The sequence below is a fragment of the Armigeres subalbatus genome, chromosome 3, assembly GCF_024139115.2.
Source record: "Armigeres subalbatus isolate Guangzhou_Male chromosome 3, GZ_Asu_2, whole genome shotgun sequence".
Lineage (NCBI taxonomy): Eukaryota > Metazoa > Arthropoda > Insecta > Diptera > Culicidae > Armigeres > Armigeres subalbatus.
Genome location: NC_085141.1, coordinates 180,941,931 through 180,968,995, shown reverse-complemented (window position 1 = coordinate 180,968,995; position 27,065 = coordinate 180,941,931). Strand labels below are relative to the sequence as shown.

Below are 27,065 nucleotides of genomic sequence, written 5' to 3'. Positions count from 1 at the left end.
ATATGCGGCTTTGAAGTCGATGAATAGATGATGTGTGGGCATGTTGTATTCGCGGCATTTCTGCAGTACTTGGCGCATGGCGATCGATATCTATACAAAATATATTAACTATATACGATAAACTTTAATCTATTTTATCAGTTGAATGTAAATAATAATATTTGCGAAAAAATGTTAATTTGAAGCAAAAAAAATCCAAAAATTCAAAATGACCGCTATTATTTTTAACTATGACAATTTAAACCACACTTTTCCTTTTTTCAGCGTTATGCTATAAAATTAAATTGAAGAAGGAAAAAGGAAGAAGGACGAAGAAGAAGGAAGAAGGAAGATAGAAGAAGGATGATAGAAAAAGGAAGAAGGAAGTAAAAAGAAACAGGAAGGAAGAAGGAAGAAACAAGAAGGAAGAAGGAAAAAGGAAGATAGAAGATGGAAGAAGGGAGAAGGAAGAAAAAACGAAAGAAGAAGAAAGAATGAAAAAGAAGAATGAAGAAGAAAGGAGATAGGGGCCGTACACATATTACGTAAGCACTTATGGGGGAAGGGGGTCTGTCAATATCTTTTGCGCCTTATTAATAAAAAAAATCTTTTGTTTGGAAAAAATCTTACATGGGGGAGGGGGGTCGAAGGGCGGTTAATTGCGTAAGCATTTTTCTTGGTTTTTCGGACCCGCTCCACCTCTTGTAAGATTTTTCCCATAAAAAATAGACAGACCCCTCCTCCCCCATATGGGCTTACTTAATAATTGAACGATCCCAAGACTGTAAGTTAAAAAACATTCCCTAAAACTCCGTGATTGCCTTTTCGCTCACGTTGAATCCGACATCGTAAAGCTGGTTCCCGAATCCGGCTAAGCCTGATTCCATCCCTTCCGGCAAAACGTGCCGGTACCTTGGCCATCCCGACGTCGCAGATCCAACAAAAGTCGCAGGTCGATAACAAAACAAAATGAAGTTCAAACAACTCAAAATTAGGTTCAATTCACTTAACTTGGACTGTTGGTGGGGGAAGCCAATTTTGAGTTGGATGGCCCAACTCGGATTTGAATAGTTTCCGTTTGATCCCGTGTGAAAAATTACCTAAATATTAAGTTGTTTCACCCTAATGTTGAGTTCAAATAGGTTCAAACAACCTGAATTTGAGTTCAACCCCTTTAACCTAGCGTTGGCTTCCCCCATTCGAACTGCTATCGTTGGGTGGTCTTCTTTCTCTGTTTTTGATATCAAAGGATGGAATGAAAGAGATGCCAGATCGAAAACAACTCAAAATTTGAGTTGTTCGATCTACCCGTACATTCTCCGGCTCTGAACATACCATACCCTGAACATACAATTCTTTAAAACGTCGGCAACAAATATCAAACGGTTAATTTTTGTCCAAAAACGGTGTGGTGTGCTGGAAGACGTAGAAAATCTATATGGCATTACTCAGCAGTGTTGGACAGTCAATGCTGTTGGACAGGATATCTAACACAAACAACCGTTGAAGAAGGATTCTCCTGCTAGCCAAAGATGTCAAATGATTTAATCCACAGCGATGATTTTTGTCCGAACTCAAGAATGATTTGGAGAACTTAGAACACCCGGGTCTGACATAACCAAATCGTAAATCATGCGCATGGCATCTAAAGGTCAGTATGGAATCCATGGATTGCTATTGGTTTTGCATCAAGCTTAATTGACCTGGTAGAATGGAAATCCAGAATGGTTTGGAGAACCTAGAACATCTGTAGAAATATTGTCTGCATTTCTTATTCGTACATTTTTAAGAAAAAAAAATAGCAATAAAATTGTGATATTCATGAGCAATTTTCGTCCATATAAAAGTGGATAACTGACAACATAACAATTATGTGAATTTGGCAAGTCAAACCTTCTCATAGTTGCTTTAAAAAGTGATTACCATTTAAAACACGTTAGGAAGGTTAACTACAAAAATGATTTCCTTCAAATCCCATTCAAAGTCAAACAACAACCAGTAAAGCTTTCACATTTTATTAATTAATGGTAATAGATTTTTATCATTTCTCTTTACTTTTTTTTGTTTGATAAACCTTAAATTAGTAGCAATGACAAGGCAATACATATTTGAAAATATACAATTCTGAGAATTTTTTCAATGTTCCATCATATGTTTCAGTAGTGTTTTTTTTAGCGTTCTGTGTAATAATTGTTCTTTGCAGTATAACAGGTTGTGTGGCTCAGAACTGTGTTTTCCGAAATGCGGAATAGCTGTCCGATTTCGATACAGTTTATTTTGAATGCTATTTTATTAATTGATGGAAAGTAATTTCAAGCTGCTGATTTGTTCCTGATAGCCATTTTCAACGTTTTTTTTTTAATTCAGCAATATAATTATTTACATTTTTTTTTGATAATTTTCTATTACTTATTGCAGTTAAACTGTGAACCAAACATCTTACCACGATGTTGCTGAATCCGTTTCCTTTCCCGTATTTTTTCAAATTATGTTTATTTTGAATTTTTATTTGCTTGTGAGTTTAGAATAAAACTAGGTTACGTCTCGCAATGTTGATTGTATGATCTTGTTTCCTTTATTTTAAAATCATCGCTTTTTAAGTCATTTGTTATGTATTTGCAGCATTTTGTTATCTGTTTAACTCGCTTTATTTCTATATAATCAGCCAAGCTATTAGATTTTAGTTTTTGGTTTTGCCTAGCTCTATTCATAGTTCTGATTTATTATGTTTATTTTTCTTTTCTTAATACCTCCATGATGTTATGATTGTTGAAAAAAGGGGTTTGCAAACATTGAAAAATGTAACTGTAGCGATCCGACATATATTATACAGTAACCGTTGTTGAGTTATTAAAGTAAGCAACACTGTTTGTTCGAAATCTCATGATAGTGAATTGTAGCGGATGCCCTAAACAGTTGGTATTTATATAATCGCAAATTTATAAGAAGACAATACTCATGGGGAACTGGAACATGCAGGACTCTTGTATTAAACAGGTGGAGCGAATTTGTTTTGCATAATTGTAACTTACTAATCACGGTTGACATTCGTCAGTCATTTTTTCAAGTTGGTATTTCTTTGAAATTTTAAGTACAGTAGAGTCACCTTTCACTCGGATAGATTTCATCTAGTAGTTTCGGAATACATCAATTCCCCCAACTTTCATTAAACTTAGATTTTTTGTAGATGTTTCCGTGAGGTCAACTCAATGTTTCATTGAATTCGTGAGCCGTAATCAACCAAAAACATACCGCGTAAAAAGCGACCACCAGTATATTAAAAATTAATGACACGGACAAGAAATCGTAACGTTGATGAAACTCCCATCGACCATGAACTCAACGATCGTTTTGACCAGGCCACTTTTTTTTAATTATTGAGTGATTTTTTAATTTTAAAATTAAGTTCATCACTGGGACCAGGCTACTGACATCCTCACGGTGTCTCTATGGGGAAACATTATTTTTCAAAAATCAGTATCTCTGAAACACCAACCACGTGAAAGTATACGCTCCCCTCTGTCATATAGTGGGTAAACTAAAATGTTCTATCGGGGGATCTATAACAATTTTTATTTTTTTCACTATTTTTGGTGCAAATTCCATAGAAATCTCAAATGATAGCCGATTTAACATCCCCAAAAATGTATGGAATAATGACCCCCGATAGAACATTTTAAAAATGCACCTACGTAAAAGTGGAAAACCTATACTTTCGTGTAGTGAGTGTTTTAGAGATACTGATTTTTTGAAAATAAGCCTCTTCGGACAAACACACCGTGTCCTATTGTTTAGCCCATCGCCAGAACGTACCCAGGATGTCCCGGGCACTATTTTTTTCATATTGCTTTTCGTAGATGACAGCGGGCTATGCCTATTGATGATGATGACACCGCGCTTGTCACAGGCTCGGTTTTGATTTCAACTCATTACGAGTTTCTCATCAAGAGGTGATGAAAATAAGCGTATCTCATGAGATATATGTAAAATGGGTCTAAAAATGAATGGGTTGTATGGCTTGGCTAAAACTTTCATTATTCCGTGAAACTTTCCAATTCATATTAAGTTTATACATCAAGCTTCCTACAGGTTTTTCATGACTATTGGAGGAAAGAAGCTTCCGAGCCTCTTGAAGGGAAGTTTTTGAGCATTGTGAAAAGTGACTTTCGATACACCTAAAAGGAGGCTTCTGATGAGCATCTTGAAAGGACGCCTTCATCCCTCTTGGAAATAGTCTTCCAAGCCACTAGAAAGAAAAATTCCGAGCCCACTGAAAGGAGGCTTCCGAGCCTTTCCGAAGCATCTTCAGAGGAGGTTTCCGAAGCATCTTGAAAGGAGACTTCCGAGGCCTCTTGATAGGAAACTTCCGCGGCCTCTTGAAAGGAGGCTTCCGAGGCCTCTTGAAAGGAGGCTTCCGAGGCCACTTTAAAGGAGGCTTCCGAGCCCCTTGGAAGGAGGTTTGAGGCTTCTTGAAAGAAGGCTTCCGAGGACTCTTGAAAGCAGGCTTCCGAGGACTCTTGAAAGCAGGCTTCCGATGCCTCTTGAAAGGAGGCTTCCGAGGCCTCTTGAAAGGAGGCTTCCGAGGCCTCTTGAAAGGAGGCTTCCGAGGCCTCTTGAAAGGAGGCTTCCGAGGCCTCTTGAAAGGAGGCTTCCGAGGCCTCTTGAAAGGAGGCCGAGGCCTCTTGAAAGGAGGCTTCCGAGGTCTCTTGAAAAGAGGCCTGAGGCCTTTGAAAGGAGGCTTCCAAGGCCTCTTGAAAGGAGGCTCTGATGCCTCTTGAAAGGAGGCTTTCGAGGCCTCTTGAAAGGAAGCCTGAGGCCTCTTGAAAGGAGGCTTCTGAGTCCTCTTGAAAGGAGGCCTGAATCCTCTTGAAAGGAGGCTTCTGAGGCCTCTTGAAAGGAGGCCTGAGGCCTCTTGAAAGGAAGCCTGAGGCCTCTTGAAAGGAGGCTTCCGAGGCCTCTTGAAAGGAGGCTTCCGAGGCCTCTTGAAAGGAGGCTTCCGAGGCCTCTTGAAAAAAGGCTTCCGAGGCCTCTTGAAAGGAGGCTTCCGAGACCTCTTGAAAGGAGGCTTCCGAGGCCTCTTGAAAGGAGGCTTCCGAGGCCTCTTGAAAGGAGGCTTCCGAGGCCTCTTGAAAGGAGGCTTCCGAGGCCTCTTGAAAGGAGGCTTCCGAGGCCTCTTGAAAGGAGGCTCCCGAGGTGCCTTTTGAAAGGAGGCTTCCGAGGCCTCTTGAAAGGAGGCTTCCGAGGACTCTTGAAAGGAGGCCTCCGAGGCCTCTTGAAAGAAGGTTTCCATACCCCTTGCAAAAAAAACTCCCGAGCTGCTTGAAGGGAGGCTTACTAGCCTCTTGAATGAGGGATTTTCAAGTCCCTTAGAAGGACGCCTTCTGAGCCTCTGGAAAGTACGCTTGCCAGCCTCTTGAATGGCGACTTTCGAGTCACTAAAACGGAGCATTTTGAAAATACGCTTCCAAGCCTCTTAAAGGTAGGCTTCAAGCTTCTTGCCTCTTTTAAGGAAACTTATATTTCTCTTGAAAGGAAGCTTCCTTGACACTTGAAAGAAGGCTTCCATCCAAATCATTTGAAAGGAGGCTTCCGAGCCTCTTAAAAAGGCTTCCGAGCTTTTTGAAAGGAGGCTTCTAGCTCATTGGAAAAAGGACTTCTGAGTCTCTTGAAAGAAGGTTTACGAGATTCTTGAAATGAAGCTTACGAGCCTCTTGAAAAGATCCTCACAAGTCTCTATAAAGGAGTCTTTCAAGCCTTTTTGAGCCACTTGAAAGGAGGCTTCCATCTAACCCACTTGAAAAAAGGCATCAGCAGGCTTGTCATAAACTACTCGCCGAATAGAAAATGAGCAAGAGTCAGGGTTTTTTTAGGAGCAGATATTAGCATCAAAACTCACAACAATGAGCATCATCAAACCCGAGCATGTGCGTCGCAAAGCAAGAGCGAATTTGACGTTCATCTTTATCTTGTGATGCGTTACTCACTCTCACTTACACTCAAAAAAGCCTCTACGAATTTCGTCACATACAACGTGTCGCTCTGGAGGCTTAATGAGTGCTCTTCCACCCGACGCCACACTCGCATGTGTATTTGCTTCGCTCTTCCTCACTCGGTTTGCTTGTGCCTCTGCTTTATTTACTATTCCCCTCATTCGTGAGGATGTGAACGATAATTTTGCTGATGATGATTGTATTTAACTCTAGCGAGTTTGAGGAGTTTTGTCAAACGTGGGCATCCGAGCCTCTCGAAATAAGGCCTCTGAGCTTTTTGAATGTAGGCTTACGAGGCTTACGTCTACTACGCAGTCTTCCGAACACATATATTTCATCATACCTTGACGACGTCTTGTTAGCCTTTCGGTACAATAATGAGATGAAGTCCACTCGTCTGAGCAGTGTGATAACAGAGTAGTTTTATCGCACTGACTGTACTAAAACTTTCAATGTACCTTTTCATAACTCTTACTATTCGGTGAAGCTTGATTGTGGTAAATTTCTATCTATTTGATACTGAGGTCAAACTAGCTCGAGGACAAAGTGGCTAGACAGTTCCGTCGAATCGGTCTTGCTTAGAGAGTTGCCAAAGTGATAGATAGGAGAAAGCAATTGATGGAATTTCTAATAGCATGTTCATTTAAAATTCTAGCAGTTACTGTTTTCAGTAACTCAATTCAGAGGTATATGATAGAAATGAAAATGGTATGGAAGTCCATTTCCAGTTCTAGCGATTGCTAGAACATGAGAAAGTAGGAGAATGAAACGGACCTGGGATTGAACCCACGACCTCTCCCGTATGATGCAGAAGCAGTTTATGACTACCTAGCCTCAAACTGACAAGAATAAACGTCGCAAAAATGCACGTAGACACTTTTTAAACGATGGAGTAAATGGATAATATAAAGTTTTGGACTAAACAATGTTTTGAGCTGTGTATGGACAATTTTTCTGTGTTAATTTTGTTTTTCTGCTAATGAGCTTAATGAAAAGAATGGACTGTTTGCTTGTTGAATTGATCACTGAAAAAACATAACCATACATCGTACTTTTTCCTGAAACGAATATGACGATTGTTTTAGTATATCAAATTTGATTTATGAATGGTTTTGTATCCGAGCCATCACAGTACGAACATTTTTTTTGATGCAAGGTATGTTTACGACGGCAGAGCAGTTTTGTACAAATAGTCAAGGATTGATCTGAATGACGCAAGTTTAAAGTAGGGAAGGATCCTGGCTCTCTACTGCAATGAGCAGCAGAACACTGTAGTGAAATGTGTACACGGATACTGACAAATCCGCATTTCTGTCGGAGGGATGACAAGAACTAAATAAGAACAACACCATCTAAAATAATCATGCGTTTGAAAAACTGCATTAATCCATTTTCTACATTTTCTAGTAAACAACAGAAAAAACTGCTTTTCAACAAATTGGCACCGAATCTTTCAATTTCTACGATACAGATTAACAGTTTTAGGCAAAACTCAACACCAACTATCGTATTTTTTGCCAGAATACGTATTTTTGGACGAACATTCAGAATATATGAAAATCTCATTTTGGCCAAAAATGTTACATATTCAGTATCTCATACTGAGATGATGGACAGGAAATATCCTGAAAATATAGTCAAATCGGATCAAAATTGGAGAAAAAGACATTCAAACTCCTTAGTCTAGTCTAGTAAGACTAGTCTTGGAAAAGCTGATTTTTTGTTTTCATTTCAATGAAAAGAGCCAATGTGTAACAAAATGGTCCATCCAGCCCTTCTAAGCATCAGAGGCTACATAGCACGTTTCTGCTTTCTGAGATGAATAATGTATGATGTTGTGATGCGTCCAACATGGGGGTAGAATCCAAGATGAGCTTTTGATTTTGTTTGTCCGTGTTCCCTTTGTAATATTTGTAATATTCCTTACGCAATGTCTCCAGTACTCCATGAAGCAAATAACTAGAACAAGCATATATCGCGAGAACTTGGGTTAAAATACGAAACGTTGACTTATGTCTAAACTGCTGTTTCATGACAATGCACTGTAAAAATTGTAAAATTTGTTCAAACCTCTTGGCTTGCCTATTCTAGTCTGGTTTCAGAACTGTCAGAGTCTATCGATGAAGCGTCATTCTTTGAATACACTTCAAGTACTTTTGCAATCCGCATCTTCAAGAACATGTCTATCTTTTGAATCGAATGAAAACAATAACGTTAAAAATCCTTTACTGTTGTTTCAAACGTGAGCATTTCTGGATTCACCCCGGAGTAGAAAACTTACAAATAATTTCTAGAGTTGAGCTCTTTGGATTGAATACATGAAAAACGTTCCATGGACAGAGTTGTACTTGGTGGGTTTCTGTTATTGTATTTATAGCCAGACGTTATACATAAAAGACTGACAGTTTTTCACCTTCCATTAAAAAAATCATGGCAAAAATATGCTCTTTTGCAACATCTGGCCTGTTGAGTGTTGCTTAATTAAATATGGTAGTGTCGCCAGTCTTTTATATAACACCTTAGATTTTATGCCATCAAGTGGTTGAAACTGTATAAAAACAGTTTTGAATTTTTGTATGTAGATTTCCTTGTTGTTCAAATATGTGAAAAAGTAGTTATTACAAATAGGTTTGTGCATGATCGAATATATTCGACTATGGTTTCCTGGTGCCTATATCGGTTCAAATGGTTTATCTTTACCCACAGATGATTCCAGAAAATTGCAGTTTGAATAAAAGCTTCAATTAGTTTGATTTATTTGAATACACGAAGCAAATGTAAAAGATGATAAATTGAATTATTTCGTCTTCACAACGTACTTCTTCATCTAGCCCCTATACTTTTAAGTTCGCTAAATGCTCAAATGAACCTCGTCCTGGCTACGCGACAACTGATTTTCTTTAAAAGTGTTTTGCTAAATAGTTCCTACTGGTCTGTACCCTTTGTGCATACTTATTTTTGGTTGCTGCTTGAGTAGTAGATTAGAATATTCTCTTAAAATGAGCCTTCGTTCCAATCGATCGTTAAAAATACGTTTTACAATTCGCAGCTATTTTTCTTCCATTCGTTCGAATTATTGCGCATGCTGGACACTGAAAATATCTCGGTTGCTTTTTTGTTGTGTTTGCTGTCTTGTGATACTCATAAGAAAAGCTTTCCCTTACTTAGTAAATCTAAACTTAACGTCATCTAACCCGTGCACTTGGCGTTTCAAACTGCGGCTATCGGACCAGGAGGAGTTGAGATACTGGTCGTCATCGTCTTGCTCAAGTTTCTGAAAGTAGAAGAGAATAGATTGAACGAGTTTATACAATTTCTTGGCTCATTGATGATAAATAACGGAGCAGATTGAAGTTATTTTCAGTAATATGATAAAAAAAACCCTGATAATTCCAACTAGCGGTGTTGGTGCCAAAAAATGCAAACAATACTAAAACAATATAAATGAATATGTTTGAGCGTGAACTGGCCTGAAAAATAGTATTTTGGCCATAACTTCTGATCTCATAGTCCGATCTGGCCAGTTCTGAATAGCAAACAATGGGACATGCTTCCCCGAGAGTCACTTGGACAATGATACGTTCCAAAAAGTGTGTCTTCAAAATTTGTACACATACACATATACATTCATACATACAGACATCACCTCAGTTCGTCAAGCCGAGTGGATTGGTCGTATATAACACTATGGGTCTCTGGACACTTATCAGAAATGCGTACGAGAAAGGCAAAACATTTCACTAGATTGTATAGTTGTATTGTTGTTGACCCAGCAGACTTTGTCTTGCATAGCAATCGAGAATGCGCGTTGTATACTTCCCATGCCAAATTCCAATATCTATATATATATATATAAATGAGTTGGTCTGTGTTCGTATCCATACCTCAAAAACGGTTGGATGGGTTGAATTGAACATTTGAACTGGATTGAACATTTCGCACAAATTCGTGGGTGGTACAAGCCTGGACCATTGTATGAGAGTAGCATTTCTTTCATCCGTTACCACAGAGCAATCAGTTCGATTTTATTCATGACGAAATTGAGCATATCGAATCTACCTCAAGCCCAGATGATTCGATCCATGCGAAGAAGCAAAGGATTCTGCCATTTGTAGTATCTGTTGCCGAGTTTTCTGGCTTTAGGAATGAGATTTTGAGTAACCTTCAGGGGATCAAGGTTTCATTCCAGATTTCCAGGAAGGGCGACTGCCGCGTTTTGCCGGGATCCTTTGACGATGCCTTTTTTTGAACTTTTCTTCACGTACGACGACAAAACCGAGCGATTGTTCAAAGTCATCTTGAAAGGTATCCCCAGTGATGATAAATCACTTGATGAGATTAAAATTGAAATTACTCAGGTTTTCGCAAGTAATTGTTAGTAAGTAATCAAGTAATCCTGCTCTGATACTTCCCAGAGGGGTATTTCTCAAGAATTTTATTTAGTTCACTTTAACAAAATCCGCAATTATTTGCCTGTCGAACAATTCATACCCACCACAATCAACGAATAAATGTTGCTCCTATCTCACAGCGGGTAACGAACAGTTCGTCGAATTTAAATTTTTTTAAACATACCATATTCTTCGACGGAAAATAACGATTCAGAAAGCATATGTCTGCTTCCAATAACAACGGTCGTTCTGACGATTCAGAAAGCATGCATGTCTGCTTTTGATTTTCTAACTGAGCAATTGCATCACATGATTGATGCAATGTTCAAAGCAAATGTTATTGGATTCCGTTATAATGGATCCAAATATTTTTCTGAGAATTTTAAATTGGAATGCCTGCTCTTTGAAGGGTAAGGAAGATGAATTTTTCAACATCCTATCAGTTCATAATGTGCACGCACATTGCCATTAGAACTGAAACATATTTAAAACCTGGACTCTTCATCAAAAGAGATCCAAATTATTTTATTTACCGAAATGATCTTTTTGACAGCGCCTGTGGTGGAGTCGCCATTGTCATTAACAGATCTAGACCAACATTTGAAAAGGGCGTAACAGCCAAAATTTATTTCTTCTGATTCTGCGTCTACATACATAGCCATATATGTGGACGACGAATCAGAAGGAATCAATTTTGGTTGTTACATCCTTTTCAAATGTTGGTCTAGAGATGTATCAAACATAAATTATATTCTTCATTTGAAAACAAAGTTTTCGAAACGTTGGGAGTTTCTGTTGAAACAAATTTTAGACAATTCTCTTTTATTGCTGCCTAGGGTCACTGTTCCTATAGTTGTGGGTGTACCTATAGTTGTGGTAGTGTGCTATACGCACAATCTACGAATTTAACGCAGCAACCCGCACTTCATATCGATTTTGTGACACGTCATAACACTGTGCAACGAAAAAAAAGTGCGGGAATTAGGTGAAAATCGGTAAAGTATCTGCACATTTATTTATTATTTCATGCTCTTTACTCCTATAATTGCGGTAGTGTTCCTATAGTTGTGGGTCCCGTATGAAAACAATGGGATTTGCAACTATAGGAACACGAGTTAAAAAATAACGCAACTATTAGAACAGAGTAGAATTAATTGGAGGTCCAATTTTAGAGTACGGTGGCGAATTTTAAGACGGTACAAGCAGTTTCCATGCGAAGAGGATGAGGAAATCTTTCAAATACATGCTACCGGTAAGCGAAATTGCATATCAGTTGATACTAAGCGTATGAATAGTGTGAGAGTGTACTTAGTTCCTCCACTATTGGGTCTTTTGCCCTACTTGCTTTTTTTTTCCAATGCAATAGGCAGCAAATAAATTTGTTGAGAGCTGATCTTCAAATTCTGACTTGCAACAAATCCAAATTTTTCATAATTGGTGACTTCAATGCCAAACACCGTTCATGGAATAATGCTCAAAGCAATTCCAATGGTAAAATTTTATTTGAAGATTGTTCTGCGGGATATTATACTATTCAATATCCCAATGGACCAACTTGTTTTTCTTCCAGTCGAAATCCTTCTACAATTGATTTAGTTTTAACGGATTCAAGTCAGCTGTAACTCATGCTGACTTTGACTCTGATCACCTTCCTGTGACGTTTGAAATCTCACAAGAAGCCATTAATAATCCAATCAGCTCTATTTTTAATTATCATAGAGCTGATTGCGATTTATATAAAACGTATATCGATAGGAATTTTGATGTTGATATTCCTCTCGATACCAAAAGTAATTTTTTTTTCCTGTTCGGGTGTGCCACTGCGACCTGTTAATAGATCTATTGTATCGTTACCCGTAACTTTAGTGTTAAAATGCATGTCGAATTACTATTGATAAGCAATGCAGTATCGGTTTCGATACAGTTGTTGTTTTGTTTTCTCAAGAGCACCATGACAAGGTCCCGCTATTTAGACCCTTCACAAAGAGCAATCCCATTGAAGGCGCGCCCCTTATCAATAGGAAATCAATCCTTTCTTGAGAAAACAGAACAGTGATACTGTTTTTGGCCATGCATCGGAGCCCTAGCCACATCCTTGTCTTGCTTCTAGAATATCACCAGTAAAACTCTTAAAACCCAGGATTTAGCTCTGTCTACAAGACCATTTCAAGCAAGAGAATTTGTTCAGTAATAAGAACTTCCGTGTGTTCCTCTCACTACAATTGTTCACCAGTTCAAGAAGAGTAAGTACGTATTTAAACCCCTAACTCGATTTTTCCAGCAGTCAGTTCAGCCTAGGGACGGTACCGAGGTTTTTTTTTAACTAATTGCTTGAAAAGTTGTTTCCGCTGCATACAGTTTAGCCTCAAACCAGAGGAATTCGAGTCTTTCAACTGTCTGCAAGGTAACATTAATTATGTTTTATTTCTGAGACTGCTGTTGGTAGCGGGGACTAAATACGATGAATCCTTAATTACCACAACTTATTGCCCTAGCTAGAAAAATAGATTAAGCTAGGGCTCTGTTTGGTAGATCTTACACCGCAACACACTACGTCAAAGTGATCTACCGTGTTACGGGAATACCAAAAGTGATATTGATAATGCTCTCGGCCAGATTCATTGCAATTCCTAAATGTGAAATTAAATTCAACTCCATTATTATTGACGACGATCTTCAGCTACTGATCCGTCTTAAAAATGTGAGGCGAAGGCAATACCAAAGAACTCGTGATGCCGCGTTGGAAGTGATTCGGCGAGATTTGCAAAATGAAATTAAAAAACGTTTCGCTATTCTGAGAAATACCAACTTTGAGAATAATGTCTCGAAGATGGATTTCAGTTCGAAACCCTTTTGGAAATTAACGAAAATTCTTAAAAAAAAAAACACAAGAGCCAATTCGCCAATTGCCAATAAAAAGGGGAATAAAATTTTATTAACAAATGGCGAAAAGGCTCAAAAACTTGCTCAGCAGTTCGAGAGTGCCCATAATTTTAGTCAAGGTCTCACTAGCCCAATTGAGGATCAGGTTACACGGAGCTTCGAAGACATTCTCAACCAAGAGAATGTTTTTGACCCTTCGTTGGGAATTAACTTGGATGAAGTGAGATCTATTAATAGAAAATTTAAAAATATGAAAGCCCCGGGTGATGATGGTATTATCTACATACTTATCAAAAAACTTCCTGGGAGCTCTTTATCCTTTTTGGTTAATTTATTTAACAAATGTTTTCAATTGGCATACTTTCCAGATAAATGGAAAAACGCCAAAGTTGTTCAAATTTTAAAGCCGGAAAAAATCCAGCTGAGGCTTTTAGTTATCGCCCAATCAGTTTGCAAAAAAGTTTGGATATTTTATCCACTCAGCTTATAATTTTACCACATAAGCCGAGAGCTTCTTATTTGAAACATTCTAGCAGACATATTGTCACTATGAATGGGGTTCCAATTAATTGGTTTAGCGAAACCAAATATTTAGGACTTCTGCTAGATCAAAAATTATCTTTTAAAAATCACATTGAAGGCCTTCAAGCCAAATGTAACAAATGTATTAAGTGTCTATATCCACTTATAAACAGAAAATCAAAACTTTGTCTTAACTTTTGATTTATAAACAAATTTTTAGACCAGCCATGTTGTAGGCTGCGCCAATATGGATTAGTTGCTGCAATACCAGAAAGAAGGAACTCCAGAGGATTCAAAATAAAATTTTGAAAATGATTCTGAAGTTGCCTCCGTGGTATAGTACCAATGAACTTCATAGAATTTCTATTATTGAGACATTGCAACAAATGTCCAACAAAATAATTTCTTATTTTAGACAAAAATCGTTGCCATCTTGTATTACAACGATTAGCTCCTTTGTATCCTATAGTCTATAGTCTATATCTAGTCCTATAGTATAGTTTAAGTTGAAAACATTGTAATTCCTACATGGTTCGATGTAACCAGAGGAAAAATCCTAACTGCCAGAGGCAATTGAAATGTATTAATAATAACTAAATTTTATTTTTTTTGTGTCAGAGACTTTCAGCCCAAGGCTAATTAACTAAAAATGTAACATAGCAAATAAGGATGATACTGTTAAGAAAACACGGAACACCTAGTCCAAGATATAAATGCATGTATTAGACAATTAGCGAATAAAACTAGTCAAAAGTCAAAAGTGCATCAATGCCAGAAATGTGACGCGGCGCCAAACAAAAATAGTCAACATGTGATACCACCACGACAGGATATGTCTTTGGTTGCCATCTCAGTGCTAATAGCGTAAGCAGATCACATTGGGGGTAGTTTTATGACATTTTGCAAGCTTCACGAACATTTTTCGGGGTTCGTTTTCTTTTTGTTTTCTCTCTTTTCGAGTAGTAGGTAAGCAAGAAAAAGGCAAAACAAATGTTCGCGAGTATTTGGCATTGCCTACTTCTCGTTTGTGAGTAAGGTTCACAGATTTCCACTGATTAGTCTATGGTTTTGTCTTGCCATGAAACCTCTTAGCAGAGCATTCAACCAACACAACTATGGCATCATTTGAAGAGTGGGGAAAGGAGTACAAACATTACCCACACCCTCTTTATGGGCGACTTGAAGCTGTTTGCGGAATCTGTGGAGAAGCTGCACCAATTTCTGAAGCTTGTAACAGTATTTAGCAACGACATCCGGATGGAGTTTGGAATCGATGTCGATCCATACATCTAAGCAGGGGTCACCTGGTGGATGCCGATAGTTTACGCGTCAACGAACAAGAAGAAAATCGAAACATGGTTGAAGGCGAAACGTACAAGTTCCTAGGTTTCCTGCAACTGTAGGGAATTCGCCACACGATGATCAAGAAGTAGCTGCAGGAAAAGTTCTTGCATCGTGTCAACGGTATTTTGAAGAGCACCTTGTCGGCCGGCAACAAAATGAAGGCGATAAATACGTTTGGCGTGCCCTTGCTGACGTATAGTTTCGGGGTGGTGAAGTAAACCAAGACTGACTTGGAGGCGTTAGAACGAGCAGTACGAGTGGCGTTCACAAAGGATCGCATGCGCCATCCAAAATCGTTCATTGAGAGAGTCACCCTACCACGTACAGTAGGAGGAAGCGGCATCACCGATATACAGATACTATGTGTTTCCCAGATTTTTGTGCCCTGCATCTGGCGCAGGAGGACTATCAGCTGAATTGTGACATCAAATCTGTCGACGAGATGATCCCATCGTGGAAGCAGAAGGAGTTGCATGGGACGCACCCCCATCAACTGCAGCTGGAATATATCGACAAAGCGGCGTCGAATACGTGGCTGGTGCGGGGTGAACTCTTCTCAGAAACAGAAGGATTCATGGTAGCCACCCAGGACCGGGTAATTGCGACGAAGAACTATCGGCACTATATATTGCACGAAAGCGTGGAGGACCGCTACAGGAAGTGCAATTCACTAGGAGAGGTGTCCGGGTGTTCAGCCTATCTCGGTCGCCATAACGAAGTAGCCAAGATTCCCAAGTAAACAAAAATTCCTTAAGAAGTGCGTTTTTCGCTTAATCAGCTTCACAGAGCTGCTTAAGCGAAAAACGTACTCTTAAAGGAACTTTTGGTTACTTGGGTTGTGCACCAACAGCTTGCTTCAAAACACAACTTTGATAACCAGTTTGTCGTCTACTACAAATATGTGCCTGACTTGGTTCTGAAAAATAGTTTCGTGAAGCTGTACTGATATCGCGAGATCATAACGGAAGTCCTCATTCGTGCCAATTGGCCCGATATTGTGTTCTACGACAAAAGGATGAAGCGGGTAATCCTCATCGACATTGGTGTACCGCTAGACCATAATGTCCAAACAACATTCTCCAACAAGAAAACGAAGTACCACGACTTGGCGGAGGAGTTGAAGCATATGTGGCACCTGGAGGACGTGTGTTTAATTCCGGTCGTCCCGAAATCTCTTCAGAGATCCAGGAACTATCTCATAACTTCCATAGCATCCAAAAGACAATGTTTTTGGATCTTGTAGCATTGTAAGAAGATTCCTGAACCACCACAAATAATACATCTGGCGTAAACGCTTATTATAGGATTATAAATATAAATATGTCCAGGGAAGTCGATACAATTTTCAACCCGAAAATATCCTACACCGGACCGGGAATCGGACCCAGCCACCTTCAGCATGGTGTTGCTTTGCAGTCGTGCATCTTACCGCACGGGTAAGCCGGAAACCGAAAAAGTTCCACTAACTAAAAGGCGGTTATTTTCATATGGGTTTCAAACAAATGGATTGTCAACATGTAAAACCAACACGACTTTGTTAAATATTCGGCTGCCGTAGCATTTCAAATGGGATACGCAATGTAGAAACTAATGCTATTTATAATTATTGCAGGAAACCCCTTAACACTGCCGGTTTCAATCAATTCATTAGAATGTGGTACTGCTTCTCATCGGGGAATCCACTTGAGACATCATCGTCGGTTAGAGCCACCAGCCGTGCCATTCATAATGCACACATCACACATATACCTGTCTAGGTGGTATCGTAAAACCTTACCCGATTTTAATTACGTACAATCGGAACGAAGTGCTCCGTTGCTATCGGGAGAGCCCCATCAGGACAAGCTGTCGTGATATTTTTGGCATCAATGTGGCAACGTTCATTGTTGTTGCTTTTGCTGGAGTTGTCTGGCTTGTATCCGGTGCATCCCGGCGTGGCGTCCGCAGTGTATCGATAATTGGCGCTCGCCGACAGAATATTCGTTTGCCAATTTGGCAACGACAACGATGACAGTGTTCGACAAGCCAATGTAATTATGCATGCTACTATTATTGAAATCGCTTTCTAAGAATTGTAGGAATGCTGGGTAAGTGATTTGGAATTGATTAATGATTCAATAGAAGAGAATATAATCTTTTTGGAAAATCAATAGAGGCAAAACACTATAGAGGAAGATTGTTGCTGTCGTAATTGGCGAAAATTTTATGGTGGTGAAGATAGGTAAGGTACGTATTGATAACTGTATACCCGACAGGAATAAAAACAAAGGGAATTGCTGCAGCAATATTTGTCTATAGTTTATTATCTCTATTAGGCTTACTCCCAACCACGTTATCATTGTGCCATATGCATCAGATGGTGCAGGGTACAGGATGGGTCACAGGGTAAGATGGGTCAGTGCCGTTCTTGAACATCGTATACATTTTTATGCAGAGATTATGCCCCTGTAGGAAAAATAATTTGGTTCTAATATATTGTTACTCGATTTGAGGATACAATTTCATTTTTCCACCAAAGGTAAAATATTTTACAGAGCTATGTTTCTTATGCAAGAAACACTTTCTATAAAACGTGTATGTTGTGCTGAATGTTTTGAAATGAATAAATTTGTCCTAAAATTTGACAATCTTACGTGAACTTGTATATGGGTCAAGATGGTCGGCTTATACTGAACGGTATAGTTCGTATACCAAAAAAATCAATGCGAAATGGAAATAATTTACAATGATATGGAAATGCTAATATCATCTTCATATTAGAAATTTAGAGATAGTACTCGTCGATAGAAAATTCTTCCGCACGCGATGGCATATGAGCAAATCAAACCACCTTACTTTTGCCAGTGGAGATATATCAGCTTCCACACTGATATTCTTCCCTCCCTCTTCATATGGGAGTTTGGCAGAAGGAAGGTCATGCGATATGTGCCATCACAAATATTGCCCCCCACTCGCTTTCAAATCGACTTCTGTAAAAAACATTCTTCATGCCTGCCGTATCCTAACGAAACTATCAATTCTACACTTTCGCCTCTAATTCTATCATGAACATGTACGTCTAAGTTTGAAAGATGATATTAGCATTTGCATATCATTGTAAATCGTTTAACTTCACGTAGAAGTAATACACTCAAATCATTAATTACTGGTAATAATTTGTCTTGTCTTGTCTTGTCTTGTCTTGTCTTGTCTTGTCTTGTCTTGTCTTAGCACATGCACAGCCAGTATTGAAAAGCATCCTGGAAATGTCGGTTGTATTCCCGAACATTTTCTTGTCTGCATTAATATTTGCAGCATATCATAAATATGACACAAGTATTAAAACGGCCAGGCCCACCATGCAGGCTTGAATTTGGGAGATAATCCATAACTCCTCGGCAATCAGATTATTTAGTAATTACTGGTAATAATTTGTTTATTAAAAAATTGTAAACTCATCAGCTCTCATCAGAAACCTAAAAATCTTTTTTTATTCATTAAAATCACTGGCAAAAAACCTGTCTATCCGTGTGTAACCTAATGTGTTGAATAAAATCAATTTTAATTGTTGAATTCGAAGGTGATCCATTGTGCCCCGCTGTTTGATCCAGCTTACCCATTCTTGGATTAATCCTTATGCAGCCAACAAAAAAAAAAACACACGTGGATGGCCGACAGGGTACCCGTGTTCCCATAAATTGATATTCTCATAATTTCAACCAGAGCCTAAAATATTCATCTTCATGAAGCAACTTCGGTCCGAATTTTGACAAACATCGCATGAATATTCAAAACATAGAATGACATAGTCAGACGACTAGTCCACGAGCTCATTCATTCGACTGTCACTGAATGTGTTTACTATGTGCAGAAAAAAAACATAATTATCGTTGTTTATGTTGATGTTAACCGCTGAAAGTGCCTCGCGGATGAAAATCGGATCCAGTCCTGTGTGATAAATCAATTTACTCATTTGAAACGTGTTCAGATTTCAGATAATTTATCAATTTGTAAAATGTGCATACATATTCAATGACTAATATTCAACTGAATATTGACTGTCCAGAGCCGACTATGAATGTGTCGGAAGTGAACTGACAAATGAAGAAAAATGGACTTCACTAAAAATTTTCGATTATTTTACACTCTGATTTCAACAATTTTCAACCGATTTGGATAATTTTGACAGTTTTGGAAACAGAAACTCATATACTTTTTGCCCATTGTCAAGGTTTACAGCTACACGCGTACCAAAGGCCATTCAACCAGTTTCAAATATGCTACAAGCTCTTTGCGCTTCTTAGAATTGAAGGTGTTCACAGTATATGCTTCGGGTAATGCAAAAATCCCTGAAATGAGGTCTTAGTCATCCGAGAAATCTCTGGAGTAAAGCCCAAAGATCTACTCGCGTAACCAAAGGCCTATAATACAAATTCAAATACGGTACATGCTCTTTGTGGTACTTAGCATAGAATGCGATAACAGTATATGTACCGAGTCATCCAAGAAATCTCTGGAGTAAGGCCTTAAGGTCTAAACTCGTAACCATGGGTCTATGAACTTGTCTCAAAAGTGGTACATGCTCTTTGCGCATCTTGAAATCAAATGTGATCACTACATATGTTCTGCGCTATCGAAGAAATCTCTCGAATAAGTCCTCTGGCGCCTTCATTGCATATGTTCATGGTCATCCAAGAAAACCCTGGAAAAGGCCTTCAGGTCTACACGCGTAACCAGAGATCTTTTATATTTTTTCAAAAGTGTTACATGCCCTTTGTGGTACATAGAATAGAACGCATTTATTGCATATGTTCATGGTCATCCAAGAAAACCCTGGAAAAGGCCTTAAGATCTACACGCGTAACCAAAGATCTTTCAGATTTTTTCAAAAGTGGTACATGCCCTTTGTGGTACATAAAATAGAACGCCTTTATTGCATATGTTCATGGTCATCCAAGAAAACCCTGGAAAAGGCCTTAAGATCTACACGCGTAACCAAAGATCTTTCAGATTTTTTCAAAAGTGTTACATGCCCTTTGTGGTACATAGAATAGAATACGTCCATAGCATATGTTTATGGTCTTCCAAGCAAATGCTAGAATAGGCCTCAGGATCTTCACACGTAACCAGATATCTGTGGTACATAGAATATACCGCTTTCATTACATATGTTCATGGCTATCCAAGAGAACACTTGAACAATCCTCAAGAACTTCACGCGTAACCAGAGTTCTTTCGGCCTATTTGAATAGTTATACATGCATTTTATGGTACGTAGAATATAATGCACCCATTTCAAATGTTCATGGTCATCCAAGAAAACCCTGAAGTAAGGCACTAGGATCCACACCTAGATATATCAACTTGTTTTAAATTTGGTACATGCCTTTGGGGTCCATGAATAAAATGCGTTCATGGCATATGCTGATGGTCATCCTTGAAATTTATGGAGTAAGACTTCTAGGCTTACACGAATATCTAGAGGGTCTTTAAGGACACTCCTTGCGCCGCCTCCGTATCAATTGGTGTGCCCCCGAAAACGCGAGCACTTTGAAACTTGGATACCGTGAGGAGTGTCCTTAATCTAATTTTAATATGGTACATGATCTTTGCGATATTAGTCCGTTTTTTCCCTCACGTTCTCGGCGTGAAGTTGCATCGTTCCAATTTATTTACATTTTGCATTTCCAAAGAATAGACAACTTCATATTAGGGATATGAATGAAGTTTGTATACTACCTGGAACCAACAACAACAAGACAACAATAACTACTTGGAATGCTAATATATCATGATGAGGTTTCACATCTTGTTTATTCTTCAATAACTGCCCAGAGCTAATGACAACAACTTGAACTACTTGAAATGCAAACATATACCAATAGCCTTCCGTTCGTGGGTTGATCTGCAGATCATTCCTATATGGAGTTCATAGACTACCTAGTACCATGGCAAAAACAAAAACTACAGCAGACGTTCGATAACTGCAAGCCATTTAACTGCAATGCTTTTTAACTGCAATTCGATAGTTTCAACAGTTTTACAGTTATCGGACCGCTAAACTTCAAACCGATGTCAGACTCAATGACAGCTGCATTGCGCTGCACATTTAGATGCACTTTTATTACATCTGACGTCGATTGACAACCGTTTGACGTCTAGAGTGCGTTGCAGTTATCGAACGGCATTCGATAACTGAAAAGTAAATATTTTGCAGTTATCGAACGGCTACTGTACTAGGAATGCGTACATTCACTCAGATGAGGTTGACCCGATTTTGTCACTACCCCTGATTTTGCCTAACCCGATTTTATTACGTTTTCGACCCAATTTGCCGCAAACAATAGAGATTTTCATGAAATAACTTTCACTGCCTGTAGCTTATTATGAATCATTTATGAGTACCTGTTAATAAGTTCGTAAGTCTCTTCGACAAAAAAATACGGATTCCATTCACGTGTTTTGCCTTGCCTTCATTACGGAGCCCACGACAATGAAAACAACTACTTAAAATACAAACATATACATAGAAGGGGTCTCACAACTTGTTTATTTTCAAATAACTGCCTCCATAAAGGAGGTTGATCTATCGACCTTGACTCTATTTCATAGACTACCTGGAGCTCACGACAACAACAAGAACTACTTAGAATACAAACATATACCAAGATGGGGTCACAAAACTGGTTTATTCTTCGATAACTGCCTCTATTACGGAGGTTGATCTACAGAACTTCGGTGGCGTTTGATCCCACGAAACCAGTGCGCTAGAGAGGTGTTTTCCCTACTAAGCTACGAAGGGCCTCCGTCGTCCTCTGCAGCTTGGCGGGTACTGATGAAATCAAATTCACAGCACCGGGCATGTAGGCGAACTCTCGCAATACATTCTCAGAACTAACTCTCTCATATATGTTTTTGTACAATGCCAACCACGTAAGATGAGTATTTAGTATTATCTGGCTCCTACACACTTGCTTCATCACCAACGGCGCTCGATGAAGTAGGGTTGTGTGAGATTGTGCCAGTTGGTCGTCAGATCCCAACCCGACCACATAAGCGAAGAGAGATCGCCTTTCGAGTTCAGTACATTCAAAGTTAATTGCCTATGTTCCGGGTATTGAGCCACCCGGAGTGAAAATTAATTACTATGTCTGAAACTCGATTATGCATATGCACAACATGTGATAGATTAAGTTCGGAAAAGGTATTGGAGGAAAACCGCTACCTTTCATCCCTTCCAGTTGTTCTTTAATAACTGCATCCGATACGGAGGTTGGTCCACCGATCTTGCCTCTATGGAGTTTGTAGACCACCTGGAGCACACGACAACAACAAGAACTACTTGAAATACAAACAATTGATCAGAAGATCTTGACTGCATGGAGTTCGTAGACTACCTGGAACTCACGACAACAACAAGATCCAGTTGGAATGCAAACATATAGCAAGAAGGGGTCACAAAACTTGTCTATTATTCAATAACTGCCTCCATTACGGAGGTTGATCCACAGCCCTTGAATCTATGGAATTCGTAGACTACCTGGAGCCCACGACAACAAGAACTACTTGGAATACAAACATATACGAAGAAGGGGTCACAAAACTTGTTTTTTCTTCAATAACTCCCTCAATTACGAAGATTGATCCTCAGACCTTGACTCTATGGAGTTCGTAGACTACCTGGAACCAATGACAACAAGAACTACTTAGAAAACAAACAAATATCATGAAGGCGTCACACAACTTGTTTATTCTTCAATAACTGCCTCCGTTACCAAGGTCGAACCCCATACCTTGACTCTATGGAGTTCGTAGACTACCTGGAGTCCTCGACAACAACAAGAACTACTTGGAATACACACATATACCAAGAAGGGGTCACGCAACATGTTTATTCTTCGATAACTGCCTTCATTACGGAGATAGATCCGAAGATCTTGACTGTATGGAGTTCGTAGACTACCTGGAACTCACGACAACAACAAGAACTACATGAAATACAAACATATACCAAAAAGGGGTCACGCAACATGTTTATTCTTCAATAACTGCCTCCATTACGGAGGTTGATCCACCGACCTTGAATCTATGCAAGTCGTAGACTACATGGAGCCAACGACAACAACAAGAACTACTTGGAATACAAACATATATCAAGAAGAGGTCACAAAACTTGTTTATTCTTCAAACGCTGCCTCCGTTACCGAGGTTGATCCCCAGACCTTGACTCTATGGAGTTCGTAGGCTATCTGAAGTCTTCGACAACAACAAGAACTACTTGGAATACACACATATACCAAGAAGGGGTCACGCAACTTGTTTATTCTTCAATAACTGCCTCCATTACGGAGGTTGATCCATTGACCTTGAATCTATGCAGTTCGTAGACTACCTAGAGCCCACGGCAACAACCAGAACTACTTGGAATACAAACATATGCCAAGAAGGGGTCACACAACTTGTTTATTCTTCAATAACTGCCTCCATTACGGAGATTGATTCGAAGACCTTGACTGTGTGGAGTTCGTAGACTACCTGGAACTCACGACAACAACAGGAACTTCTTGGAATACAAACATATACCAAGAAGGGGTCATGCAACTTGTTTATTCTCCGATAACTGCCTCCATCACGGAGATTGATCCGAAGACCTTGACTGTATGGAGTTCGTAGACTACCTGGAACTCACGACAACAACAAGAACTATATATATATTTATATATATATATATATATATATATATATATATATATATATATATATATATATATATATATATATATATATATATATATATATATATATATATATATATATATCAAGAAGGGGTCACACAACTTGTTTATTCTTCATTAACTGCCTCCATTACGGAGGTTGATCCACAGACCTTGAATTTATGGAGTTTGTAGACTACCTGGAACCAATGACAACAACAAGAATTACTTGGAATACAAACAAATACCAAGAAGGGGTCACACAACTTGTTTATTCTTCAATAACTGCCTCCGTTACTGAGGTTGATCCACAGATCTTGACTCTATGGAGTTCGTAGACTACCTGGAGCCCACGATAACAACAAGAACTACTTAGAATACAAACATATACCAAGAAGGGGTCACGCAACTTGTTTATTCTTCGTTAACTGCCTCCATTACGGAGATTGATCCGAAGACCTTGACTGCATGGAGTTCGTAGACCACCTGGAATCAATGACAGCAACAAGAACTACTTGGAATCCAAATGATCTGAAACTTATACTGTGAAAGCATTATATGCTAAGCACCATAAAGAGCATGTACCGTTTTTGAATTTACACGATAGACATTTGGTTACGTTAGCAGCCCATAAGATCTTATTCCAGGGATTTTTTGGATGACTTAGGCCTTACTCCAGAGGTTTTTGGAGACCCAGAATATATACTGTGAACACCGACTATTCTAAGAAGCGCAATGAGCATGGAATATATTTGAAACTGGTTGATAGTCCTTCGGTTACGTGTGTAGACTCTTAAGCCTTACTTCAAAGATTTCTTGTATAACCATGGACAAAAGCTGTAAACCTTGACAATGGGCAAAAAGTATATGAGTTTCTGTTTCCAAAACTGTCAAAATTATCTAAATCGGTTGAAAATTGGTAAAGTTATGAAAATATCAATTTAGTGGAACACGGGTACCCTGTCGGCCATCCACGTGGTAAAAAATCAGATGCCCTCCCCACGTCCCTCCTCACTGTATCAACGTGATTTTCTCACAGATGCTACATTTTATGGAGTTCTTAGATGTCACCGAGTTTCAGCTTTCAGCTATAAAAATTCATTGAAATATCACCACTTGAATTTGAAAAAGGAACACGGGTACCCCGTCGGCCGCATAAGGGTTAACAAAAAATAGACCTGAGTTGCGTGCTCTTGCCTACGCAATGCGGTCAGGTCTGAGCTTGACAACCGACTGGCAAATAGCTTACACAACCTCACTTGATCAGTACAGTTGCTGATGAAGAATGTGTATAGCCGCCACACATTCTAAATACTCACGCTCCTCTAATGTGGACATGTACTATACACATGTGGAAGTGTTGGCTTGAGAAATGGATTGCGAGTGATTTGACTATGCGTCCAATTTGGGAATCTCGAGCTCGTTCAGTAGCCGCTAGGTTGCGAAGGCCGACGAAGGTCCTTCGTAGCTTAGTTGGTTGAAGAACCAGTCTAGCGTACTGTAGGGTCATTGGTTCGAGTCCCATCGAAGGGAAAGTGGTTACCTCCAATACATTTTCCAAATCAATATCTTCCACATAACGTACATATTCACATATGAGTTTTCATAACATTGTAAAAAAAATAGACTTTTACTTCAATGACTCAATATGAAATAAAAAGTGTTATTGTGTAGTGTAGCCATTGAGAATTTGCCTTAGGCGAACCATATTGCCCCATCCTACCCTGTGCATAGAAAGTTACTGCACCCGATTAACAGCTCAAATGCTCACATAAATCTAAAGTGATTCGAATTAGGGTTTTCCAAAATTTACACGATTCTGTTGTCGCAGTATTGGAGCATGGACGATAACATGAAATCATCCAGACCAACGCACAGCGATGATACTCGCTGCATCGTTGTTGTGTAGAATAGCCTACGGTCACTATCGTGGAACAAGAGGATCTTGAAAATGAAGTGCGAACTTTCTCAAACATTTTAACCTACGTTATTGATCGGCATGTTCCAAAGATTATGAGCGATAGGAAAACCGACTGTCTAACAAAGTACCGTACATTATCGCTCAGAAATCATTACGTCAGGCTCAATCTCGACTATAAGCGAGAAGGATGTTCAGCTAAGCTATGCAACACGTTTTTGTGCAACTGTCTGTAGGCCGAAAAGATTAGAAAGAAAATAGCCCGGAAAGATTAGTATCCGCTTCGGAACTTTTTTGTAGGAATCCTTTCCAGTTGCCGAGCTAGGAGAGCAGATGTCGTCTAGTTTATCTAGAGTTGCTGACACGCTCCAGGGTCGTATCGATTGTGAAGCCATCTAGGAGCGAATCAATATTAACGTCTAGCAACACATGGTTCGCAGCAAGTTTTTTTTTATAAATTTTATTTGCTAATTATGCAATACATGCATTCATCATTAGACTAGGGGTTCCGTGTTTTATTAACACTGTCATCCTTATTTGCTATGATGCATTTTTAGTTATTATTAATACATTTCAATTGCCTCTGGCAGTTGGGATTTTCCTCTGGTTGAAATAAAAAAAAGAGCCGTGTAAGATTTACAATATGTTTCAAACTTAAACTAAACGAAACCTAATTTACAAGAGTACAAGGAGATAATCGTTGCAATAGAAGATTGCAACGATTTTGGTCTAAAATTGGAAATTATTTTGTTGGACATTTGGGCATGTCTCAATATTAGAAATTCTATGAAGTTCATTGGTACTATACCACGGAGGCAACTTCAGAATCATTTTCAAAATTTTTAATTTGAGTCCTCTGAGTCCTGCCTTCTTTCTGGTATTGCAGCAACTGGACCATATTGGCACAGCATACAACATATGGCTGGTCAGAAAATTTGTTTGTTAATCAAAAGTTTGTTCTTAAGACAAAGTTTTGATTTTGGCTTGAATGCCTTGAATGTGATTTTTGAAAGTTAATTTTTGATCTAGCAGAAGTCCCAAATATTTAGCTTCGCTAGACCAATTAATTAAAACGAGAGTGTATAATAATCGAATTTTTTTGGTTTTTCTCCCCTTGTCAGCTCACTTCCAGACTCGGCTCTGGACTGTCAATAATCTGTTGAATATTAGTCATTGAATATTTATGCACTTTGATTATCTTGAATCATGAACACGTTTTTAATGAGTAAAGTAATTTATCACATAGTACTGAATCCCATTTTCATCCGCGAAACATCTTCAACAGTAAACATCAATAAAAACAATGCTAAATATCATAAGACGAGTTTGTACAATTCCATTGAAA

At 38.9% G+C, this 27,065-nt stretch overlaps 1 protein-coding gene across 3 annotated transcripts in view; it reads right to left on the bottom strand.

Annotated features, from left to right (window-relative positions):
* Positions 1-4,915: 4,915 nt before the first annotated feature.
* LOC134227805 (cilia- and flagella-associated protein 298-like) overlaps positions 4,916-27,065 on the bottom strand; it is an 89,959-nt gene continuing 67,809 nt past the window's right edge. For all 3 annotated transcript variants that reach the window (XM_062709485.1, XM_062709486.1, XM_062709483.1), the window contains one exon: positions 4,916-9,243. In XM_062709485.1, coding sequence (XP_062565469.1) covers positions 9,130-9,243 — 114 coding nt within the window. In that variant the 3' untranslated portion in view covers positions 4,916-9,129. The remainder of the gene's footprint in view (positions 9,244-27,065) is intronic.